We start from the raw sequence: 24,800 nt of genomic DNA, 5'->3' as shown, positions 1-24,800 counted from the left end.
CCCGACCCCTTCTCTTGCTCTTGCAGAGCAGTGCAGGTATCTCACAACCATGCCGCTCCTGGTAGCGCACTGACTAATGTGTTTTGGCAAGAAGTCAAAAGTATAAGAGGTGGTGGTGCTAGCTGGGAGCTAGTGTGTGGGCAGGTTGGCCATCTAATATTGCGCGGTTTGAAAACTGTTGCTCTGTGACATGTACTTCTATCCAAAAATGCTGCTAGTAATGCTCAACCTCTAGAGCTGTGAAGTACAGCTGAGCATTGGAGCAATTTCTGGTCTCCACTTTGAGTTAGACTTCCCGTCCTTCTGTGCGGTCTGGAACTTGCTCTCTCCAGTTCTTGCAGCATTTTTTTCCCTCTGTCCCCAGATACTGCAGCTATCTAACCCTTACAGTGATTTCCTCTAACACTTTCAGATGTAGGCTCCTTGGTGTATCCCACAAAATTTCAGTCTAATCCTGGAGAATGAGAATGCAATTAAACAAACCTGTTCTGCAAATTAGGGAGGGAGGAAAGAAGGGGTTTTTTTCTGCCCTTCCCTGTTCTGCCTCTTTCTTGCCCTGTTACTTCCTTATTGCACAAACCAGCCGGTTCCTGCAGGAATATGGGAGGATGCTGAAGCGCACCGGCAGTCCACGGCCTTGTCAGGCTCATCAGACCCCCGTAGCTGACTCGCTTAACCTTTGGCAGGTTAAACTGGGAAGATGAGCAGCCTTCTGAATGCTTGTCAAAGAGTAGATACGCACAGCCTAATTTACGCTAGTGTTGCGCGGCTTTCTTGGCAGGAAACTGCTGTTAACACTCATCAGCAATTAAAAACAACAGCTCGAGAAGTGGGAGCTTGAGGAGCTACTCAGGCAGTTGAGAGATTCATGAGCTTTCCATAACTTAACATAACATAACATGAGACTTTCCATAACGAGCACATGTGGAAATAAAGGCAAAGGTGTTATCCTGCATGTCAGGGGTGTGGGCATAGGCGGTTGCTGTGAAGTCTAAAGACTTATGGGTTTTCCTTTCTTTTCTTCTTTTTCTTTTTCTTTCTTTCTTTATTTTTTTTAATTAAGAAGACTTCCTTTTAGGAAGATGACTTAATCACATTTTTTCCTTCATTAATTCTTCCTATTCATTGCCTAAACGAGTGCTCTGTCAACTCTGGTCTTATTCTGTTCCATTTTATACTTAAGTGACTTGGCAGATTCTATGAGGTCTGTTTGTGTCCCTTCAATAAAAGGAAGGCGACGTTATTACCTTGCTTCAAGAACAACGGACAGTAATTTAACATATAATTCAGTCTACCACCTGAGTACTAATCAGGGTGGAAAGGAAGCTCATCTGCAATTAAGATTAAAAACGATAATCTTCAGGGATAAAATGAGGGCTCTTAAGTGTGTCCTGGACCTGCCAGAGCTACCGTGTGCTGGGCGTGCTGAGCAGTCTCGCGTGTGTGCGTGTCTGTCTCGGCTGACCAGCTTTTCATGTCTGAAGTGGCTAATTTCTCTTAGTTATGCTTGAGATTTTTTCACAAACTGTGTAATATTACCATAGCTTGGGATTCAGCAAGGTATTTAATAGCTATTACTAGAATTGAGATCAGACCTTACATTTAAGGCTAGGAAAGTGCTGAAGTACCTTGCTTAGAGCTTTACATATTGGCCTTTTTTTGGTGCTTTGAATAATTTAAGAAACCACTGAAATGCTACCAGAAGCTCACCCGATTTGTGAGACTCCCTGCTTGGTGTTTGCCCGAGGCTGCTGAAAGGGCCGCGGTTGTCCGGCGTGAAGCTGGCCCGCTGCTGCTTCCCGCGCGGATCGTGGGCCTTCCGCGTTAAACGGCGAGTCAAGGCTGCGTGCCTCGTGGTGATGCCATTAGTGCGTGCCGCCGTAAATAAGTGCGCAACAGCTGCACGTTGGACGTTGCCCATTTATTTATTGATCAGCCAGGCGGACAAGCCCTTTCTGGGAAGATCAAGCTGGTCAGAACTTTCTAATGTTTCAAGAAGGGTTTTTCTTGTGATTTCCATGAAACGGAGGGAATGACTTCTGTTTTTCTCCGTCCCCATGTTTCTCAGGTGTCGGTTAGCTCCAGGGCTTGTCCACGCTGGCACCTCTGGCTCCGCCGCCCTGGCCGCTCTCCTTCCCCCGGCGCAGGGGAAACCCGCGTGCCGGGACGCTACTGCTGCTCCCGGCTGGCCGGTGGCTCTGCGGAAAACGGGGTTTGACGCTTGGCTGTGCTGCGTGCATGGAAGAAGTGAGGTCTTGGATGTCACGCTTTGACTTCTCCTGGTTTCCAAAATCTGATCACTGATACCTCATTTTGTTTCTTTTAACTTAATAGGTTGTTTCATTAACTGCGTCCGGTTAATGAATGTAGAAGTGACGTAACGCTGACCGCTTCTGCAGAATACTGCAGCCCGTGCGCAGCGTTTTTCCTGCCGCTTATGCTGCGCCCGGTATTGCCCTGAATTGTCTGATATGCACCGTCTCCGTGCACAGCAGCAGCTAGGACTTTCTGGCATTTTTCTTTCATGTGCCTGGTCCTTGCTGGCTTCTTTAAATTTTATGACTTTTTTGTAGCCTAAAAAAACCCCTTAACTAAGAAGTGTCCCACTGCATGAAGTAGGGGCTTGGGGGGGGGGAAGTTCCAGCTCTTCCCCACGGCAGATCTGTTGTCAGCGAAGCATTGTAGTGACTTCAGGAGCTTTAATTAAACTTGCACATCTCCTGGAAGATCCAAGGTAATTGAAAGCTGAGAACAAACTGTTGTTTAATGGTGTCTCTGGGTCAGGTTCTAACCCTCGGAGATCTGACACAGCACAGCTTGTCTCCAGAGAAGGTGAGAAGAAGTCAGTGCCCCTTTGGTTCTCCTGTGGGATATATATCCTGCAGGAGTGGGAAGGAGAGTGATATCTTTATAGTTTTCTCTTTCCTGATGTGGAGTCTACTGCTGTTTTTTTTTTTGAAAAAAAAGGTTTAATTGAATATATATTGTGTTAGTGGTTCAGCTGCTTATCACACTTTCTTCTAAATGTTCTTAAAAGTCTGACTTTCTTCACAACCTTAATTACTGTGCTGTAAAACCTCTGTGATTCCAACTGAGTAATGCTGGAGCTGGATGGAGGGGCTGACTCATTCAGAGTGCTTCACAGGTTATTGGAGGCATCAAGTCACTTCCCCAGATTAAGTGTAAACAACTCTTACCTTTTAATAATTTGCAAGTCTCCTAAAAGTCTAAGTTATTTAACAGTAGGGATTGAATAAACTTCTGAGAGTGAGAAGACACTAAATGTTCACACAAAAATTAATTATAATGGCTTTCTCCTGCATTGAGGTTAGAATGGGAATAAAGCGGGGAATGTACTTCACAGGATGCTTACAGCAATGTTTGCTTTCTTCAGAAATAATGAATTAAAATAGTAGATGCTAACTAACTGGTCGGCTTTAGCATTGGCAATGCTGGAACTGAATGTGGACTTCTCACAGACCAGTGCAATGAGGCATGAAGCAGACTTTTAGTGGGCTTCTTGTAGTTACATTTTAGGACCATAATGTTTGCCTTTTTTTTTTTTTTTTTTTTTTTTTTTTTAGTAACCACACACTACCTAAAACCAAATGGAGATCTTCTGTGCTACCTCTAATTCCTGAAGTGCAGTTGTTGCCATCATGGGTATCATTGACGTGATCTGTTTGTCTCAGGCCTCACCTGTGAGGCTGTTCAGAACTGCTGGTGTATTAAAAATAAATAAATAAAATAAATCAAGTGGGAGATGATTTGTGAGGGGAAAAGAAAAGAGGAAAAAAGAAATATTTAAAAAATCCTATAGAAGGACTGCCCCCCCCCCCAAATATTTTAACTCCAGATTTGTTTTAGAACCTGAAGAATTATAAAACAGTATTTTTTCCCCACAGAACACATTACGGTACTTAGAAAGTTTTATCCCTCCCCCCACGAGGTTTCGAGTATAAAGAAATTGCCTTGGGGCTGCGCCTGCTGCTCCTGGGCCTGAGGCACACGAGCACGTTAACTCCTGGTGCATCAGGGACTGCCGAATCGCCGCTGCGCTGCGAGAAGGCAGCATCCTTACGGGACGCATAAGCATGTCCCAGTATGTGTTAGCGACCTGGGGCAGAAGCATCAGAGCTGCTAATTGCACTGGTGGTGATTTCTAATTGATGTAGGAGACCCAAGACACTCAGGCGGCTTGTTCCTTAACTCAAACTTCTAAATTTACTTAGTGATGCCGGTAACTAATCTGTGACCTCTATTACTAATACACGGGGGAACACTCCTGCAACCCGAGAATTTCAAAAGCAATGACTCATCTTTTCTGCTCTGCTTATTGATGCTAAAATCAATTAAAAAATATATTTTTTCTATGATAGGTAAGTGGATGTTACTTCTTTCTGTCTTGCTTTTGTTGTCTTCATACAGTTGGCCTAATAATCTCCGTATTGAAAGCAGATTAAAGGATTGCAACTTTTAATTGCTTTTAAAATGAATCGCAATTGAATGTCTAGACTCTTTAGGCAATTTTTACGTTTTCTCACTAGTATTTAGGATGAGGATTTATCTCTGGCAGATTAGGTTCACAATCAGCTCAAAACCTAATAGTTTTACTCTCAGGAGGGTTTCAGAAGCTTATGTTGAAGCCGTATCTTAGCCTAACTCACCAGCGCCTCTGCTGAGACCTTCCTGATCCCTTCTCAGCTCTCGTGGTTAGGAAGCTTTGCCTCATATTTACACTGCCAAATTCCTTTTTTTTTTTTCTCTCTTTTTTTTTTTTCCCCTTTTGCTTTTGGGAGAGATGGAGAGAGAAGGGATTGGCTTCCCTTCCCCCACCTCCCAAATTAAAAATCCTCTTCAAAAATTTTTCCTTTTCTCTTTTCTGAAGTGTTCGGGCGTTTGTATAAAATCCGATTCTTTTGCCCGTTGCTCCTGGTGACGAGGTGGAAGGTTTCTTGGTGATGGACTCGTCCCGAAGGTCAGCAATGGCAAAAGCCTTCATGAAATGACCAAGATCCCATGTCTTTGATAAAACACGCTGTCCTGGCCGGGGAGCGCCGTCACGCTCGGCTCGCAGGAAGCTCGCGCAGGGGCTGGGGCCTCCTGGGGAAGCGGGTGGTCGGAGAGGCACGGGGTGGCCCCAGAAAAGGGTCCCACCGCTGCTTTGTCCCGCCGCGCTGGAAGAGGCGGAAATCAGGCGGTGAAACAGGCAGCTCTTCTGTTCGCGCCCGTCCGCAGCCGTGTTGTTCCCTACACGTGTCCGTACCGCTCTGAAAGCTGAATCGCCTCCGGTTGAGTGCTGTAGTGGGAGCTGCAGCGTTTCTGGCCGGAGGCGAGCTGATCGCCTTCGCGGGGCGTCCGCGTCCGCAGGGAAGAGCTGCCTGCCAGCAAGGTAAATTTTGTCTGATCCAGTGAGGCAAATTATGGACAGTTACTGAACCATTTCATTCATCCATTCATTTATTTATCTCAAAACACATTTCTAGCAAAAGCAATGATTTTTTTTTTTTTATCTACAGCTGTAGAAATTTTGAAATTAAAAACATCGGTACCCTTTTGTTAAATATAGATGATTTCCCTAGAGCAAAGATTGGTCTGATCTCTTGAAAATCTGTTTTTCAAAGTGACTGCTACCCTTAATTAGTTTGAACAGATTTCTGACATGCAGTAAATGTGATCAAACACTATGGTCTCCGTTTTAATATAAAAATTGAACTTAATTTCTTGAGATTTGTTCTAACAAATTGTTACTTGATTAACAAATTGGTTTACAGGGCTGGGAATTGTAACAGAAAATGTCTTAGATGTTTGGTGTAATTCACTAATACTCTCTAAAATCCTCTTATTTTCAGGGCTGTGTGCAGAAGTATGTTGTGAAGAACTATTTCTACTACTACTTATTCAAGTTTTCGGCTGCTCTGGGTGAAGAGGTGTTTTATATCACTTTCCTTCCATTTACCTACTGGAACATAGATCACTCTGTGTCTAGAAGGATGATAATCATTTGGTCTGTAAGTATTTCTGTGACTTATTTAAACATATACTTGTTAATTCTGTAACTGTAGTGAATGAATATTTAAGGGTAAGAATAACACAGACAGACAAAACTCCTCTGAACAAAAAACCCCCAATGTTATCTATGCTGTTCTCAATAAACCTCTCCAGCTGTGTACCACATCCCTCGCTAGGATGAAATATTGAACGAGCAAAATCCTGGGCTATTTCTCCCTTCCTTTCCCCTCCGCTGTGGTGGCTGTAAGGCATCTGAAATACTGGATATGTGCTTATAGAAAGCTAGAGCTACAAAGCCCAGCTTCACCCTGGGTTTCGTTTTTGTTCCTTGCAGAGCATTGGGTCTATTACGGAAAATGCATGGACTAAGCTCCCGGGGAAACTCGCTGTCGCCGTCCCTTGGGAGAGGCGCCGGGTGAGCGGGGGAGGCTGCCGAGGAGCCCTTGGCCCTCTCTGCCGCTGGGTCGCCTCGGGCAGTGCCGGACCCCGCCGGCGGCCGGGAGCAGCTCCCCAGCGCCTTCCCCACCGCCTTTCTGCCCGCGCCGGGACGTGCGTTGTGGTGGCGTCCTGCACCGCCCCGTGGTACCGCGGCGGCCGCTGAGCTTCTCTGGCGTGGCGGCCGCTGCTGCAGCCTGTAAAGAACGTAATCGTTGCCGTGTGAATTCTGGCGTTGCCTCGCTGCCGCATCCGACTGGAAATGCTGCCCGGCTGGTGCTGCCGTTGGCCTGGTTGCCAAATGGCAGGGACTGGTACGTGTCATTGGAGTGGGTCCATGCAGCGACAGCAGCTGGCGCTGGAGACGGGAGGCAGGAGGCATCCGCTCGCGCAGAGCGTCTCCTCGTCCGTGTGGCATCTTGGACCGACTGATGTTTTTTCAGCCCACTGACTGATTTAGCTGCTTTTGATAGGGTTTGCACAGAACAGGCGAGAAAACACTTCCTTTCCGATGCATCCTGGTAATTTAAGGATCGTTCTTCGTTGTCGTGGGGAATTTTTCTCTCTCCCGATTTCTTCTGCGTGATCTGTTTGTACAGTTCTGGTGCGGTCCGTATCGGTGTAAATCTGTGAGAAAGGGGATACACAGGCTGCGACTGGATAAAGGGGGTGCTTCAAAAGAAGTCACTTCAAAAGAAAAATCAGCTTCTCTGCTGCAGGCTAAGGCTCACAAGGGCTAATTTTTGTTAATACATTCTGAAGTTAACAGGTTTTAGCACTGCTTCAGCTTTTGGAAATGCAATTTGGGGTAGCCAAAATAATGTATTTTCATTCTGGCACTCAAAATGAGTAGATAACAAGGCACTTTATTCTTTTATCTGGGAATGGCTATATTGTTTTATCACTACCGTTGCTCCTCTTGTTATTGATCAGATCTCTGCTGCCCAAACAAGAGCACTTTAGACCATCTCCGGCAAATGACAGACCCTTGGGGTTTGGTTGTCAATCTATATTGATTAGAGAAATTGAAACTTGGTAAAAACTTGGATGTGATAGCTAGTTTTGTTTCTTTACAATGTAATGTCACCTTGACTGAGTCAATTCTGATTAATAATATTCTGTCTTTTGTCCAAATAATATGGTCAGAAATAATAAATACAATTTGAATTGGGTCACACACTTAAAATGCAGCCAGTCTTGGATGGAAGGCATCAGTTGTTCTGTGCCAGTAACCCTAGTCAATAAGTTTTATCAGGAGAAGATGGAAAAATAACTTGCAGATGAAATCTAGAGGTAGGTGGACACTGTATAATTAAAGTTGGGATTTGGCCAGGAGTACACCTACTGCTTCTGGAAATGTGCCACCGAAAATGAGAATTGCTAGTCACAGCCTTCTGTTCTCACATATTGCTCAAAAAGTGACTCTTCAGAGCTACTCGCATGCCTTTCTAAAGACTTGCCTTGCTTTACCTTGCAAGGAGTCCATCTGACTACTGGCCAGATCTAGCCCAACTTAATTAGAGTGTTCAAGCATTTGATATTACGATTATTGGTATTATTTTTTCCAGTTGCTCAGAGAGTTGTGGAGTTGCATTTTTTACTGAAAAGGGAAAAAGGAGAAGATATCTTAAACATAAAGACTTGTGACAATCTGTAGTTTTAAAAACATTTTAATTATATGTAATTGTGGAATGGCTAAAAATGTCTGAGGGCTCTGCGTTAATGTTATGGCAAGTGCAGCTGGATGGTTTAATTGCTGGCACGCAACCTTTGGACAGTAATAAGCATTTATTGTGTTATTAGTGGTCTTGGCCTGTCTAGAGACCTTGGCCATGTATGCACCAGCAGAATTGGCTGAGCAGCGTGGGAAATACTAGGGTGTTCAATATGGCAAACCTGTGCTTTTCAACTCAAAGTTGTCAGCAATAGCACTGAAAACTTGCCTGACCAGTGACGTGGGGAACAGGAATGCAGATCTGAGGCCATCAGCAATTCAGCATTTTTCACAAATACTCTTTTTCTCTGTGTGGCTGATGATGCAGGGCTGAGGACAGCCGTAGTAGATAAAAGTCCATGTAGCCCAAGAGCCTCTGACAATAGCTGCTAGAAGAAGGTTAGGGGAAAAGTACAAAGGCAGGGAAGCTCTCTGGGTCTGCATGGAGAGAGCAAAAGTGGATTAGGTAAACTGAGGCCGGTTAGTGGGACCTCAGCAGTATGTAAGGCTTCAGAAGGGAAAAGGTAGAGAGCAAATTAGACCATCTGTAGCATGTTGGTAGGGTTGTCGGACACCAGAAATGTGGCATATTGAATGTTTTAACTTGAGTACAGCACCTGATGCATGGCCTGCAGAAAGCTTTCATCCAGCTGGAGAGGAGAGTTAGTATCGAAACTGTGAGGGCTAAGGAAAAGGTAATCGTCGTTCCCTCTTAAAACTGTCTGCGATGAAGAGAGAATATTAGTGCAGTACTTCAGCAGGGGAACAACAGTGATCTTTTAGTGATTTTGGTGCAAAAATATGGGTGTATGGGGACATGTGCTGATAAAACATGGTTGGCCAACATGGGCACCATGCAGGAAAAGTGGGTTTACCCTTGAGTAGTGGAGAAATAGCAGTGGTGTTAAGTGTGGTACTTCATATTTTGCATTATTTGGGAATTAACCTATGAGTTTCTGTCGTAAGTCAGAAATGATGGAATAGGGATCAGGGGAGTTCCTTCCCGTAAAAACTGAAAAAGTATTAATGGTGTTTACAAGGCATTCGTGAGATCTTGTCTGTAATAGTTTATGTGGCGCTGGTCACCCACATTTGAGAAAGATATATTTAAACTGGAGCAGGTCCAGGGATGATGAGGGAACAGGCTATTTTGTGAGCAGAGACTAAAAGCTTAGATAAGTTCCTAACAAAATGAAGTCTGGGAGAGATTGATGCTGCCTGTAAATGCCAGGGAAAGGAAGGAACTTCTTAAAATAGCTGCAAGAACAAATGGGCATAAAGTAGCCGTGAATAAAGTATGTTGGAGCAGAAGGTTTTGAGGCATCAGGGTCAGCTTCTGGGATAGCTTTAGAGGGGAGAGGGGCCGTGAGGAAGGCTCGTGGAAGAGCGTGTGCAGCGCTGGGCAGCAGCGGAGCACTGGGCTCAGTGCCCTGGGAGGTCTTCTCCCACCTGTGTCCTCCAAACCAGCTGCTCGTGTTGCTCTTGTCGGCTGGATGGTTCTGGGAAGTGTTGGCTGTGGCCCTATCCGGGTGTTCTGGGAGCTGAAAACAGTGCGTTTTGCTGCCATGGTGCCTTTCGTCTGAGGATTCACACCATATGTATAGGCTTTACCTTTTACTTTGCAGAGAGACAGGCGAAATAACTGCCAGAAGTCTCCAAGCAGCGTGCTGGAGCAGTGCTGAAGGTACCCCGATGCCTTCATGTCCCCGGTGCGGCTCCTGGCAGCCACACGTGCGCGGCTCCCTGCCTAAGCCAGGAAGTGTGAAGGTGAAAAACAACTACAAATAAACCAGCTCTCGAGTGTATTTTAAATTTACTGCACATCAGAGCTTAAAAGGTGAAGGCTTAGTACAATTGTTTGTTTATCCTCACGCTCCTTCAGGGCTGGAAGCTTTATTTTGGTGGGGAATTTCAGCTGTAAGGTTAGAGACCTGCAAAAAAAAAAGAAAAAAGCTCTATCTTCTGCTTGCCATTCAGCATCCTTCCTGGGATTTTTTTTCTTGTTATTTTTCTACAGGGTGTGCGAGTGCAAAACGTACACACGCCTCTTTTAAGCCTATAAATTTTTAATCTGTACGACTTAAATAATAGCTGGCCAGCGTGGACTTTGCCAGGGCAGGCTTGGAAGCTGTCAGTGAATCACGGAGATAAGCTGATGACTAATGGGAATTGGCAGTTCAGAAACGAGGAGGAATTCTGCGTAGCTCCCGGGGCAAGGCAGAAGCCATCCGGCTGCTGCCGCTCGTGAGCTTCTGCTCTCTAAGCGAGGTCCGGGCGCTGCTGCGCGGCTCCTGCACAGGTGGGAGCGGTGGGTCCGCATATGAATCCCTCCGAGTTTTCTTTTGTGTCCTGCTTTTCAGCAGAACGGTCTTGCAAAGGCTGTCGACATTTGATTATTTGCAAATGGTGAGCTCTGAACTCTGGCTTTCCAGGTATCTCGCAGCTTAAAACCCCACAGGAGTTTAGCAGTATTCGTTGTGCTAGTGACGTTGCTGTGCAGCCACTGAGTTCTTGGATGCTGCTTTGAAGGTCACTTTGCAGCAGACGTTGGTTTGTTGGCTCTGATGCATGTCTCAGGTTTTGTGCTTTTGCAGCATTTCACTGAAACAAGTTTCTAATAGCTGATAAGTGTTTTCACTGAAAATGTAAGCTCTTCAAAGCACCATACATGACATGCAGACTGCATATGAATGTGTAAGACTGTATTCAGGCATGTAAATAACACAAAATGTCAGAAAACAAAAATAAATGATATATAGACCAGGGCCATCAAAGGTTTTTGTCACTGTGCAAATAAGAAATTCAAGTCAGCTGCAGATGAAGTTTAGCTCTGTGTAGGTCTGTGTGCAAGATGATAAACTATTTATTGAACGTGAATTTTGTAAGTGCTGGTAACAGCACATGCAGAAAATGCAAATGAAACTTTCATAACTGGGGCACAGAGTTAGGATAAGCATTATCTGACAGTTCAGGACTGCCAAACTTCAGTAACCTGGCTGGAAATAATTTAAGGTGAAGTTTAAATCGGACATTTTTGTATTTCACTGGAACTAGGAGGTACAGCAGTTTCCCAGTTTCAGGTATTAGGTAATAAACCAAATCAATGCGAGAGTAACTTCTGAGACAGTGGGCCCAAATTCCTCTCATTAGCTCCTCACCAGTTAATTTAAACCCACCAATAAATAGTCAGTTGGGTTTTTGTTGAAGACTTTTTTTGTAAAGACAGTGAACTTCCAGAAAGTCTGGCAGTTACACTTCTGGAGAAGCAAGGCTCTCTCCTGAGGCCATGGTCCATCACGTTGCTCGCTCTGGTTCAGGTCCTGCTGCTGTTGGCCGCTGAGCGAGTTGCAGCCCGTGCTGGGCTGTAGCCTGTCCCTCCGCAGGCTTCTCGCTTCGCACCCTGGAAAACCGGAATAAGTGTTTGAAAATCCCAGGCGCTAAATGGCATCCTAAGCTTCCTGCAGCACCCGACCAAGCCCCTGAAGAAGGCTGTGTCACGTTTCGGTGCTCACAGGATGGGGGCGCCGGTGCGGCTAGGATCAGTTGCAGCGTTTATCTGAGGATGCTGAGAGCAGAAACTGTAAAAAAAAAAACAAAAGTGACATCATTTTCAAACAGTAAATTCTTTTTCTGAGAAGCAAACAAGTACTATTGCAGACCAGGGTTTCTAGAGCCAGGCTACAGAGCTGCTGTTTTAGACTCACAAGGGTGGATTCAGAGTCGGGCTGCCACAGGGCCAATCTCAGGGCAGGAGTCATCAGTGCGATTTGACCCCACATCTGGTCCAGAATTTCATCTTGTCCTTTTCATAGATCATAGTGCAGATGGCGAAGCTGCAAAATCAAAAGCTGAAAATGAGCATGTTCTGGTGCACCTTTGTCAGGCAAAATCATATTGCAGGGTGTAGGAGGAGGAACCGACCGGGTTGCTCCTCCCAAGCTTTCCCCGTTTGCAGGAGAGCCGATGTCGTGGCTGAGGACGGGGGCCGGCGCGCGAGGAGGACATGCCCCGCAGCAGGACCAGGGGGCCTGCCGCCCTCCTCCTGTTTCCGAAAAACTGCCAAACTCGGGGTCTCGGCACACGCCGTGTAAACGCCGCAAGTGGGAAACCTCATCTTCTTCCTAGGCTGTAAGGTGGGCAGTGAATCCGTACGCAGGTCTTCTGCTTCTGGTGGCGGGAGGGCCATCGATGGCAAATGGAGCGAGGGAAAACCATTCAGAATGCCAGGCACTATGGTTACGAGCACCTGCAGATGAGCGAAAGCACTTCTGAAGTTACCGAAGCAATAGTGGAGTTCGACAAGTGCCAAGGAGCTTTATGGGACCCTGATGCCATGGGGAGGAGAAGCCCCCCTTCCCCGTGGAGGCCGCAGCTCGTGGGGGCTTCAGCAGCTGCACCTGCGTGGACGCAGGTGCCCCAGGTTCGTTCATCCCACTCGCCCCACACAGACCCCCAGGCAGGGTCGTGCGTTGGAGCGGGACCGCCTGTGACTTGGACCCAACTCGCGGGAAACCGCCAGGGAAAGGCCGTGGTGGTTAGCGGGCTGCCATAGCAACTGCTAATTGCATTCCTGCAGTAAAACCTAACGCTGCTGACCCACCGCGGCCCCGCGGCCTTGCCTTCCCCCCGCCCGAGGTGCCGTGGCCTTGCCTTGCCTCCGCCCGAGGTGCCGTGGCCTTGCCTTGCCTCCGCCTGAGGTGCCACGGCCCCGCGGCCTCGCCTTCCCCCCGCCCGAGGTGCCGTGGCCTTGCCTTGCCTCCGCCCGAGGTGCCACGGCCCCGCGGCCTTGCCTTCCCCCCGCCCGAGGTGCCGTGGCCTTGCCTTGCCTCCGCCCGAGGTGCCACGGCCCCGCGGCCTCGCCTTCCCCCCGCCCGAGGTGCCGTGGCCTCGCCTTGCCTCCGCCTGAGGTGCCGCGGCCCCGCAGCCTCGCCTTCCCCCCGCCCGAGGTGCCGTGGCCTTGCCTTGCCTCCGCCCGAGGTGCCACGGCCCCGCAGCCTCGCCTTGCCCCCGCCCAACCCACCGCAGCCTTGCCTTGCCTCCGCCCGAGGTGCCACGGCCCCGCGGCCTTGCCTTCCCCCCGCCCGAGGTGCCGCGGCCTTGCCTTCCCCCCGCCCGAGGTGCCGCGGCCTTGCCTTCCCCCCGCCCGAGGTGCCGTGGCCTTGCCTTGCCTCCGCCCGAGGTGCCGCGGCCCCGCGACCTCGCCTTCCCCCCGCCCGACCCGCCGCAACCTCGCCTTCCCCGCGCCCGACCCGCCACGGCCCCGCGGCCTCGCCTTCCCTCTGCCCGAGGCGTTCGGCCCAGAGGGGCCGTGGTTCTCGCATGTGGCCCAGGGCGGTCACAGCGGTGCCGGCCACCCCAGGGTCCGAGGCCCGCCTGGCTTTTAGGTTGCTTATAGCGCTGCACAAAACCCCTCTGTGAGCGGAAGAAGTGTGTATCACAAGTAAGAAGTCTTTACCAAATTTTTTGTACGCTTCTTGCATGCGTTATAATATTTTAATTTTAAAGACTTCAGACTCACCTTCCTAGTAGTGGGGAAAGCGCGGATGCACGTGAGAGAAGAGCAAATGTTTTTAAGGAAATGCAAAAAAGAGTTACAGAACCAAATAATAATTTTGAGTGTGTTTTGTCATGAGAAACATGCACGTCTGTGCCAGGCTTGCTGCTGTAGCCCGTATATTAGCTTGCGGGCTCATAAACGCTCGGGAGAGCGTGGGAGCCCCCCGCGGGAAGGGGGAGATGCACTTCCGCTGGCCGGCTGCCAGCCCGGGCAGCCCCGCTCCGGTGCAAACAGAGGCTTGTGACTCGGGTGCGAAACAGGTACGAGTTGCTTCAGAAGGTTTGCGCAGTATGAGTTACGCTGTGGTTGGACTTGCTGCTGTCAGCTCGCAGAGCGCTGCAAAGGGAATTAGCCGTGCCTGTCCCATCAACTTCTGTGAAATCTCAACTGAATTCCCAGGCGTTTCCTTGTGGTTGTCTTCTCCAGCTAATTCTGTCTTGCGCCATCCAGCACATTTTTGACTTCTGTTGCTTCAGTAATGGAAGAGTCTCTGTGTTCAGACAAATTTCACATGCAAAGACAGAGGTACTTATTAATGTGCAAGTTAAAATTATTTATGCTGAAGACGTCCATAAACTGTTTTCCACCAGAACAGCAGAAAATTCAGTTGATCTGCGTCACTCAACCTGAATGGAAGAGAGCCTGTGCTAGAGCTAATCACAGAGGAATAGTGTTGAGAGCTGTAATGTAACTCTCTAGGCAGACAAAAAATGTTAGTAACAGGAAAGAAGCAAACTGCACCATAATGCATGAAGGAAATGATTTGCTTCAAGGTTTCTCCTCTTCTCTGTGCGTATAAGACAGCAAATTGTGCCCACTTGCTCTGTTTTCAAGGGCTTTTTCCTTTTTCTCTCAAACTTTCAGCTTTGGGCCTGGAGACTCGCTGGGTGGAGACTTGCACAAGCATGTAAGGGCTTTTGGCATGGATTTTATTTAAATCTTAGATGAGTATGGTTTGATCTTTTGTTCTCCCTTTTGACTCTCCAAAAACAAAGAAAGAAGACGTGACCCCATTTGCTCCACTTTGAATAGACCTGGTGGAGCCGATACCCCAGATCTTCCCGCTCTCTTGTGAAGGAGACTGTGCTGGAGGAGGACCGGTGTCCCGGACTTGAGGCCCCATCCTTTTTCAGGCTTGGAAACACGTAACCTGCCGTCATCTGCTACGGGGTGACATGTTCCCCCGTCATGCCTTTAGCTGCTGTTCCCTATTCATCTGTCCAAAGCCGTCGTAAATGCGTTGACTTTAAAACAGAACCAGCTGCAGCTAAAATGCCGCTTGGCTGCTGTTGGGTAGGCTGCGCACGGCAGCACCATCGCCCCCTCTGCTGACCTGAGCAGCCCCAGGTAACCTGCTGGGCTGGGGCTGGGTGATTTCTGCCCATGCTAAATTTGTCCCAGGGCCATCAAAGGTTTTTGACGCTAAAAAATTCAAGTCAAGTCAGATGAAGTTTAGCTCTGTGTTGGTCTTTAGCCTGTCACCCATGCTCATTTCTCCTTTTCCCTTCTTCTTCTTTCCAGTGCTTCAATCCTTACTTATTCGTGACATTTATCACAGGGGCTTTCTTATCTGGCAGGCTTGGTGGGAACGGTCCCTTTGGCTGGTGAATTGTGGCAGGCTTGGTGGGAACGGTCCCTTTGGCTGGTGAATTGTGGCAGGCTTGGTGGGAACGGTCCCTTTGGCTGGTGAATCACGCGTGGGGCCTGGCGCGTTCTGCCTGCTCTGCTTCCCGCACTGCAGGAAACCTCGCCGCTGCGGCAGCTGATCTGCCCGGGGCGCCATGCTGCTGCTCCACGCCGCTGTGCGCCGAGGCCTGAGCAGTTCTTTACTCCTGTAGGCGTTTTTGGGCACTTTGTAAGGCCGGTGCCACTGCGTTATACGGAAGGCAAGCAGAAGGGCAGCACCCTTGCTCAGTGGCTTTTGGCAGTGGCGCACTCATCATCTTTTGCCTTGCGGGAGAAACGTGTCGGTCTGGCTGACAGGGGCTGATTTACTGCTCAGCAAGTGCCACTTCTGCGAAACAGTCCAGGACATCGCATGTGAAACCACATGCACAACCCCCAGATGAGCTAAAAGCAAGAGTAGTGCTTAGTCTGAAAGGCTCTGGGTTCCCCTGGGTATTTTATGCAAATGTCTCACCTCTTATTACTGTGTCTATACAATACATACTTTTTTAAAAATAAAAGGATCACAAATGAATTTGGAATGAGAGAAAAAAGCAAGTGGTGAGCATGCCTGATGTTGTTGCTTACCCGTGCCACCTCCAGCGTTTGGCATGCTTTCTACCATCAGATGAGTCATAGCACTGTCCTTATTTCAAAGATGATTTATTTCCCTTTCTGTAATACTCTTATGTATTAGTGCTAATAATACTTTAACAATTGGAAATTGTTATTGCAGAAGACTTCTGATAAGGTAGCTTGTCCTACCTTGCTTCTAAGATGGTATCACAAATGGTAGAGTGATTTTGCTTTCAATCACAAAACTTAATTAACTTCCAAAGATGTGCCTGCATCCATGTGGAAACTGGTGCATTAACCTGATAGTTCTTCCAGGGGTTTCTTTAGGACTTTCTTTCCATGAGCTCTTGGTTGCTCTGAACAGCCGGGAGCACCGTATCCAGTAGCTGCCCTACGCCCTGCGTATCGCTGTGAGATAGGAGCACTCAGGCGTGCCACGGGTGGTGGTGATAATACGCTGGAGATGGGGTCAGTGCGTCTCCCTCCTGCTGTCTGCAGTGACCTGGGCACGCAGCATTTCCCCCTCCAGATCTTTCAGGAAATCAGTGCGCTGCGTTGCTTGGCAGAGCATTAGCAGAGCCCTTGCTTACGCCTCCCAGGCAGCGCACAGGAGCGCTTTGCTGGTAGGGAGCAGGGTCGGAGAACTGGGACGTGATGTTGCTCATCCAGTTTCCTCCCTGCCACCATCCCGGCGCTGCCAGGATTGTTACCCGGGAGCCTCAGCGTGGAAGTCCTGCGGCGCAGCGGGCGGCGCGGGAGCTGCGGGAAGCGGAGCTGCGGCTGCCTGGAGAGCCGCGTGGAGGCGGCAGCGGCGCACATGGGCAAGGCGGCATTTGGAAGGTGGCGACAGAAAAATGTCATGTATGCCTGTTTGCTTGGCAGGAAAGAGGTTATAAGGGATAGAAAGGAAACGATTTAAACTTAACCTTTGCTAATGTAGGGTAGGAGCCAGCTGTCTGTCTTGGCCCATCCAAAAGTGTCATATCTCTTCGGTGAAACCTCCTTTTGGTCCCAGATCCGATCGAGTTACAACACTGTGCTGTAAAGCTGCTGCTTCCTTCACTGCCCGGGATAATGGAAAAACCTTTAATAATTCAGGGGATAAACTCTGTCCTCGGAGTGGCAGATTTGGCAGCAAAAAGCTCAGAAGCAGAGAGGTCTCCTGGGTGGGCCGAGCGGGAGTCCCCTGCGCTGACTGTTGGGTCCTCTCTCTGCAGATAGTGATGTACATCGGCCAGGTCTCCAAGGACATCCTGAAGTGGCCCCGGCCCCTCTCGCCGCCCGTGGTGAAGCTGGAGAGGAGGACGGATGCAGAATACGGGATGCCGTCCACCCATGCCATGGCAGCTACTGCCATCTCCTTCTCCTTTCTGATTGCAACCATGAACCAGTACAAGGTAAGGGGTTAAAAAAAAAAAAAAAAAGCATTTGGCTGCTTCCCCTAAACTGCAGAAAACACTAACAAATCCGAAGTTGTTGCCACTTGTGGAGGAGCTCCCTGTATTTCCACAGGCATATGCTTTTCCCTGTGGTTATCCATAGTTGGCAGAGAGTAGATTCAAAAAGAAATTTAGTGGAAATGTCGCTTCTGTAGCACAAAACCAGCTCAGGGTGGCTGGTGGGTGTGCTACCATGTCAAGGCTTGGGAGCTCGCTGTGTGACCGCCTGCTGCCTGCGCGGTGGGGCCTGGGGGGAGCCCTGGTGCCGTCGCGGAGGATCCCTGCGCGAGCGTTGGGGTGCCTGCGTGCTGTCTGTGGAAGCACGCCCGGCTCCGTGTTGGGAAACGCCAGCTCCCCCGGAAACCGAAGGAGCTGCGTGTCACTTCATGCGCTGGGTGAGGCAGGAAAAGTGTCCTTGGAAATCTCCTTGCATCGGACTAACAGCACCTGCACACTTTGTTTTGCAGACAAGTAGCGTCAGTTCCACTGCGCTGTTGCTGTGGGCTGCTTGGGGAGATCTCATAATTATTTCCCCCAAACCTTCAGCCTTTTGTCTCCTGGATCTTGCAGACTCCTTCTCCATGATGACTACTTTTATTTAATTTTATGAATCCTAACATGTATTTCTTGTATCCTAGCAATAATAACTTCCTGGCTGCATCATACTGAAATGTTTCTCCACCTTCCCCAGTGTGTTTCAGCCAAGCCCATGTAACCAAGGGGGCCTTGGTCTGACTGGTGCTTCTCAGTGTCTGAGCGTCCCTGCTTGTCCTCTCTGGGACACGCTGGGTAGTTCCAGCATAAGAGCAGGAACAAAGTGCAACCACCCATTTGGTAAAAGTTATGGGGCTGTAAATAGTGGAGATGGACTCCAGTTTTTGTTTAGAAGAGGATATGGTGGCTTTATATAACTCTGGTTATAAGAAGTGAGAACCTTGACACTGAGGTCTCTGAACCTGCTTCTAAGTAGATCAGATCTGAGGAAAAATCCCATCCCTAGCCTCTCCTGAAGGCTGCGTTGTCTTTCTAGCCGTGCGCTGTTCAGAAGGTGGCAGTGCCTCGACGGACCTGCCCAAAGGACCTGGTTAGTGGTACTTTCTCCCTCTTCTTAGGCGATAGCTGACAGTGGGACATGTAGCTCTTCACAGGCAGTCTCACACTCGTTGGAAACTGCCATGAAACAGTAAAGCTGCTGTAAAATAATTAAATGATTTAATTGCTTCTATTAAGAAGGAAAAATCCACCAGTACATTATGCTGCCGTCTTCCAGAGCTGCCCTAGTAATCAATTACTGACCTGGACTAGCTCCCAGCCTGCCTGCTGAAGAGGGGATAAAGCAGATGTAAATACTCTGAAGGCTTAGAAAAGTGAGGAAAAAATAGTGTTTTATGAATTGGGAGTGACATCTGTAGACAGGGTCTGAGCTATCTTTGTCAGGGGCTAGAATATGCCAGAGGGAAGGGATCAGAAGTGAGTTGTTATGCTTAAGAGAGCTGCAGAAGAGTTTTTGCCCTGACCTATAGCCACTGTGGTCATCTATTCAGTCAGGAGACTCTCAGGAGTCTGTGTGTCAAATTGGGTGAATTTATTGCATTTTTCTATATTTGGTTTTGTTTTATTTTTCAGAAAAACGTCCTTTGCAGACTAAAATGAGTCCTCCAAACTCATCTTCAGCGGAGCCCTAAGACAGGAGTTAAATGAGTGGATTAAGTGCTAATGCTTTACCAAATGTGATTTTTTTTTTTTTCCTTTTTAAATGCTGATTTTTTTCAACACTTGCTTCCATGTTAGTGGGCAACTTGGAGAGGGAATTATGTGAAAACAGCTTCCTAAGAAGATTATTAATCCTTAAATGTGACAGGAAAGAGTGGTCCTGACTGCTCTAGTAACTGGATCATCGCTTCAGCCTAGACATTGATTTTCCCTCTCGCCCTGCTGCTTGAGAACTATTGATCAGGTCGGACTCCAGTATTACGTTTCCCTCCCGAGCGATTGGAGGCAGCAGTTCAACCTTGGTGGTCGCTCGTATGATGTGCTCTGCCTTTCTCCCTTCTGTAAGGTCTTCGCTGGTGTTTAGCGCCAGGTCTGCTGGATTTTGCAGACGGATGCCAAGGGGAACAGCTCTGTGAATGCCACGTATTGCCCAGGCTTCTCGCGCCCAGACCGGACCCTGCGGAGCGGGGCAGGCTGTCCCCCACCGCGGGGGACCTTTCCCCAGGGTGGCAGATCGGCTGATGCTAGATCCTTAGGTCAGGGGGCTGTTCGGATACTTTATTCCAGATATACACTGACGTTAAAGTGGATAACGGGGTAACGTGTGTGTTTTTTCTTTCCGCAGTACCCGTTTGAGCTGGGGCTGACGGGGGCGTTTGTGTTTTCCTCCCTGGTGTGCCTCAGCAGGCTCTACACGGGGATGCACACCGTGCTGGTAAGGAGCGCGGCCGCGGCCCCCGCCGCCCACCTCTCTGTGGTCTCGTTGTGCACGCTCGCGTGCGCAGCGCCGTTCCCCTTTCCTGCGCTTCAAATGATGTACGTCTTGCCTCCGCTGTGGCACTGCAGGAGTATATAAGTAATGCCACTAAATTTTAGGCTGTGCGTTCAAAGGCAGTGGGGAGGAAACCCCCAGGCTACTGCTATTTGAATCCGAAAGGGAATTATGTGTGCAATTAAGGAGCCCGCCAGCATGGGGGGTTTAAAAGCCAGGTGAGGGTGGTGTGGCATGTGAATCGTAGTCCCGTGTTTTGAAATTTTAATTGTAAAGAATGCACTTGAGCAACTTTACGCTGCTGTGTAGCTAAGCTCTTTGGGCAATAGTGTCAGTGCTGTCAGCAGGAAACCCTGCGGGCTGGGTCCGCCTGGGAGTGCCGCGGAGGAATAGCAGCTCCGTGAGTCATGCCGGCTACCAGCCACGGTAAGACTTGACAACTAGGCTGTCTTCTGGGGACTGAGGAGTAGCATGTTTCATATTACCATGCAGGGACGTGAGAGCTTAAAAAATTATTATGGCAAGCTTCGAGAAATATTAAACTGGCAGGAAACTCAAAGGACCTAGATGCACAAATGCTTCATCCAAAAATATTCATAAAATATCTGTGACTCTTTGTAGGATAAACTTGTAGGCCATGGTTGTTTAGAGAAATGATGTCCATCCTGCTTTAGGAGCAGATTTCGACATAACCTTGATTACAAAGTAGGTTCCTGACGAGAGGAACTGTTATTGATCTGTCGCATGTAGTTGTCAGAGGGGTGATCCGAGTCCCTGAGTAGGAACGCAGACTGCTAGCTGGCTCCATGTATTTGTTTGGTACACATTGTATGTTGGTTGCATAGGAGGAAACATTACGTCTTTCATTAAGTAATAATCATGTTTGCTCTAATAAGGAGACTTGATGAAATCAGAAAGAGAGCCCTTATGAGATTAAGGTTATCTATAAAATATGGCCTGACTTTCCCTTCCAGCCCTGGTGGGTCAAAACAATATCTTAAACCTAAGCTGGAGACATCCTTCCTTAACCAGTGACCTTAAGTCAATCAGTAAAAATTCTTAGCATATTTCCCTTGCTGTTCCATAATAATGAAAGACGCCTCTAAATTTAGATGGATTTTAGGGTAAAGAAGAAAAGGTCCTTTGTGCCTTTGACACCATAAAAAAAGGCTCTAAAATAAAAAAGCTCCTCAGTTTAGCTGTGAGAAATCCTGCCTGTCAGTAGGCCAAACAGGCTTCGCTCGGGTCTTCGCCTTGCGAGCGGCTCGCTGGCGGCGGGAGCGGGGAGAAGCGCTGGCACGGTCGCTGCCTTGCTGCTGTTGCCCCGTGCTGGGCATCGACTTTCCCCCTGCAATGAAGGATTCCCTGCAAATAACACGTGCTGCGGAGCCGCGCGCCCGTCCCAGCCGAGCCGTCGCCAAAACGGCCCTGCTGGGCCACCGATTCCTTCTCCCCGGTGTTTTGCCAAATTGACTTTTAACTAGGTTCTCAATAGAAAATGAATACGGAAAAGATATAATTATGTATTAAGTCATCATAATGTTTTTATTAAAGCGAATGAACAAGTGAAATGTATCCAGTGACTCCACGAATGTTTCCCAGTTCAGGAAGCAGCGAACAAGCGGCGAGGGCTGCAGCTCGGCATCGCTCGCGTTGCCCTCGCGTCACAGCGGCCTCAGGAGCGGGAGGGGGAGCAAGAAGGTTGCACCGTTTATAGCTAATTTAATGAAAACAACCTTCCTGCACGCCCTGGACATGAGCCTGCTCCATGTTCGTGGAGAAGTGGGCAGGAGGCAGGGCCTTCCCTTGCCTGTCAGATCCCAAATCATAGGGCCTGAAGAGCTGCCATGGGCGGATTGGGAGTTGTCAGGAAAAGGCAATGTAAAAATTTGGAGTCAAGTTTTGAAGCAGAGAATCTGTAATTTTAAGAGACTGTTCTTAAGAAACGAAGAGCGATTGGAGACACTTGGACTAGGACTCTTTTTTTTCCCCCAGACATTTGTACTTTGAATATCCCTTCACACTCTGTCTTAAAACTTCGGCCTAATTTTTGGTCCCCGTCTCAGCAAGGTGAAGAATTTTTTCTCTCCAGCCATTGCTGGAGCATGTCTGAGTCATCTCATATTTGAAACGATGAATGACGGCATTCTTTTGAGTGCACAGTATCCCCAAAAGATACGAGAAATACCATGTAGGTCCTATTCAGGAGGACTCAATCAGCTGAGGGTGATCCTGAAAGCAAGGGGCAGGCGGGGAGGCTTTTATCCTTCCTTTGACCCCTCAGGGCAGTGCCAGGAATTCCATAATGCACCAAACTAATGGATTTTGCATTAGCTGTCGCAGGAGCACTGGGTTCTCCCCTGGCCGTGACACACCGGCCCGGCTCCAGCGAGCGACGGGAGCTTAGGGAAGCAGACAGCCGCTCAAGAGCCACGTTTAATCTCGTGACAAGCCCACTAATACGGCAGCTCCCCATTTGCGCAGCCCCGGTTTAAAAGCAAAAATGTTCTGTGCTGGCCAGCACTGGGGGTAGGGTAGAAGGAGAAATCGAAAGGTCTTTTTTTTTTTTTTTTTTTAAATGATAAATTCAATAGATTCAATAGGTTAGATTCAATCTTGATGCTTTTATTGCAAATTACGCTACTCTAAAGACAGAGGATTCGGTAGTGGGCACCCTGCTTATTTCTGTGCCGAATCTCAGGTTTTTTTAATAACACCATTAATCCTGAAACTGTCTTAAATATTATAAAGCTGATAAACAGCACACTGCCATCATTTTACGCTGTGTAGCAGTACAGTCTTCATAGGATGAAGCAGGGTGTCTCTCAAGAGTAGAAAGCCAACAATATGTTTCTGTTTAGAAGAGCGAGTATAGCATAACCCTATTTCTAAGTGAAACCATGAAGGGAATTCAGGCATTAAGTGACTACATACAAGACAGAGCAGGAAAACTCTTATTATTGCTTTGGTTGGAAATACCAGGGAATATCTTTGAATGCCACCATATTTGGGATGCCATTTGATGCTCCAGGGGTCTTTTATCAGTGTTTGAGATTCCAGCCTTCAGCATGAGTTTAATTGTAATGGGAAGAGTATAAAATGGTCTTGCCTTCAAAAAGCCAAACCGCATGGTTTTGCAATCCTAAAAAAAATCTACTGTAAAATCTTGTACCAAAAGTTCAGCACCAGAAATGCACCGATAGTGCTGCTGCCAGCTTTGGACCCTGCACGGACATGCCCAATTTTCCCGGGAAAAGTCCTAAAAGTAGCGTTTGCTGAACCACTGCTACTGCCCTGTGTACAAGCATAAGTCAGCGGTATTTTAAATTGCTCAAATCCTGTATCTAATATATCCCATGCAACTGGATATTTATGTCAATTGCTTTTATTCCTGTAGTACAGGAAAGTAACTTAAACTTGCAGCATTAGAAACCCAATACTGGTTCGTTCTTTAGGTAGCAAAGCAAATATCCTCCTTTCCAGTTAAAATAGATAGAAGTAAAGCCTCTTTTTTGCTTGCCAGGGTCGGCGAGGCTGGCAGGGCTGCATGGGGTGGGGGTGGGCCGGGGATGAGCGCAGGCCTGGCGCCACGGCAGATGGGCTTTGCAGTGGGGAAGAAGCCCCGTCTAGGGCTGACACGGCACTTGGGAGTGTCGAGCGACTCGGAGCATCCGAGCTCGGAAGTGGGTGGTTTTAAACTTTGCTGGGTAGCATTGCACCTTGAGCAAAAGCCATTCCTTCCCTAATTTAAAAATTCCTGTATAATTGCAGGTTTGACTGGACGCTAATCTGTTTACACAGACAAATAGGCAAAGAATGTGCTTCCTGAGAATATTGAAAGTGTCTCCAGGAGAGGAAAAAAAATTAAGGTCCCTCTTCTAAATGTACAATACAAAGATTCCAGAAAAGCGTTTTTTCCTCACAAAAATCAAGCGGTCCTTCCTCTTCTGATAATCTGCTTAGGAAGTTTAATAGACGAGGAGCAAAAGTCATTAATTCTGCACTGCTAAACACCTTCTTAAAATACTGGTCTCTAGCTCACCACCTTTTCAGGGTTTTAGGAAAAATCAAGCCTCTGCCTGTGCATACCAGTATGCATTTTTCAAATTTGCATTCAAGCGTTTGGAGGGGAAAGACAAAATGAAACTAATCATCTGGCTAATCTAATTTGAAAATAATTCGTAATGTTGAACTAGTCCAATCCTTTCTGAACCAGTTTGCAGAAGCCAGCTCTGCTGCCTTGTGGAAACTGTGCTTCAGGCCCTGGCTGCCTCCTGGGGACTGTGGTCTTTTTGGAGGACTAAGCGTCACGTAACGCAGCACAGGTTTGCTTTTGCCCAGTCTCTCCTGATGCACTGTGGGGAGGGAGTTTAGAAAGTGATAAAAATGTTGAAACAGCTTGAAAGGTAGTGTTTGGAGTCAGCTTGGTAAATCTAAGTAAAGCATTTGGCTTGAGGGACGTTAATGTCTGATTAAATACTTTTGATAGGAACAGAAAAACACATGAACAGCTTTTCAGTTTCACTCCTTAATCACACGTGGAGGCGGTGTTGAGATGTCAGGACTTTTTTTTTTCCAATGTAAGGTGGACAGATAGTGGAGTGGGAAATGGAGATACGCAGTGGGGATGCGATTTCGGAGCATCAGCGCTGAGAGCGAACCCTGGCGCTGCTGTGTCCTGATGCGGTTACTTAAGCCGAGGTGTGCCTTTGGGTGTGAAGTGCTCATGTGATAACTGCTGTCAAAAAGTGGATTATTTTGGCGTTGTGAAATATTGACACCTAATGGTATTTACATTTTATACATCTGTAAACAACTTCAGGTATTTCCATGACTATCCTAATGCCAAGGATAAGGAAATAAGTGGAAATTTGTATTAGGAATATGCAAAATGGCTCTTTGAGTAGCTTAAAATTA

At 47.8% G+C, this 24,800-nt stretch overlaps 1 protein-coding gene across 1 annotated transcript in view; it reads left to right on the top strand.

Annotated features, from left to right (window-relative positions):
• Positions 1 to 24,800, top strand: part of SGPP2 (sphingosine-1-phosphate phosphatase 2) — a 34,560-nt gene that overhangs the window by 6,155 nt on the left and 3,605 nt on the right. Inside the window, exons 2-4 of the mRNA XM_067301927.1 lie at positions 5,853 to 6,011; positions 17,177 to 17,356; positions 19,737 to 19,826. Coding sequence (XP_067158028.1) covers positions 5,853 to 6,011; positions 17,177 to 17,356; positions 19,737 to 19,826 — 429 coding nt within the window. The remainder of the gene's footprint in view (positions 1 to 5,852; positions 6,012 to 17,176; positions 17,357 to 19,736; positions 19,827 to 24,800) is intronic.

This window comes from Apteryx mantelli, chromosome 9 (genome assembly GCF_036417845.1).
Source record: "Apteryx mantelli isolate bAptMan1 chromosome 9, bAptMan1.hap1, whole genome shotgun sequence".
Classification (NCBI taxonomy): Eukaryota; Metazoa; Chordata; class Aves; order Apterygiformes; family Apterygidae; genus Apteryx; species Apteryx mantelli.
Note: the sequence above shows the minus strand (reverse complement) of the source record. Positions and strands in the feature narration are given on the sequence as shown.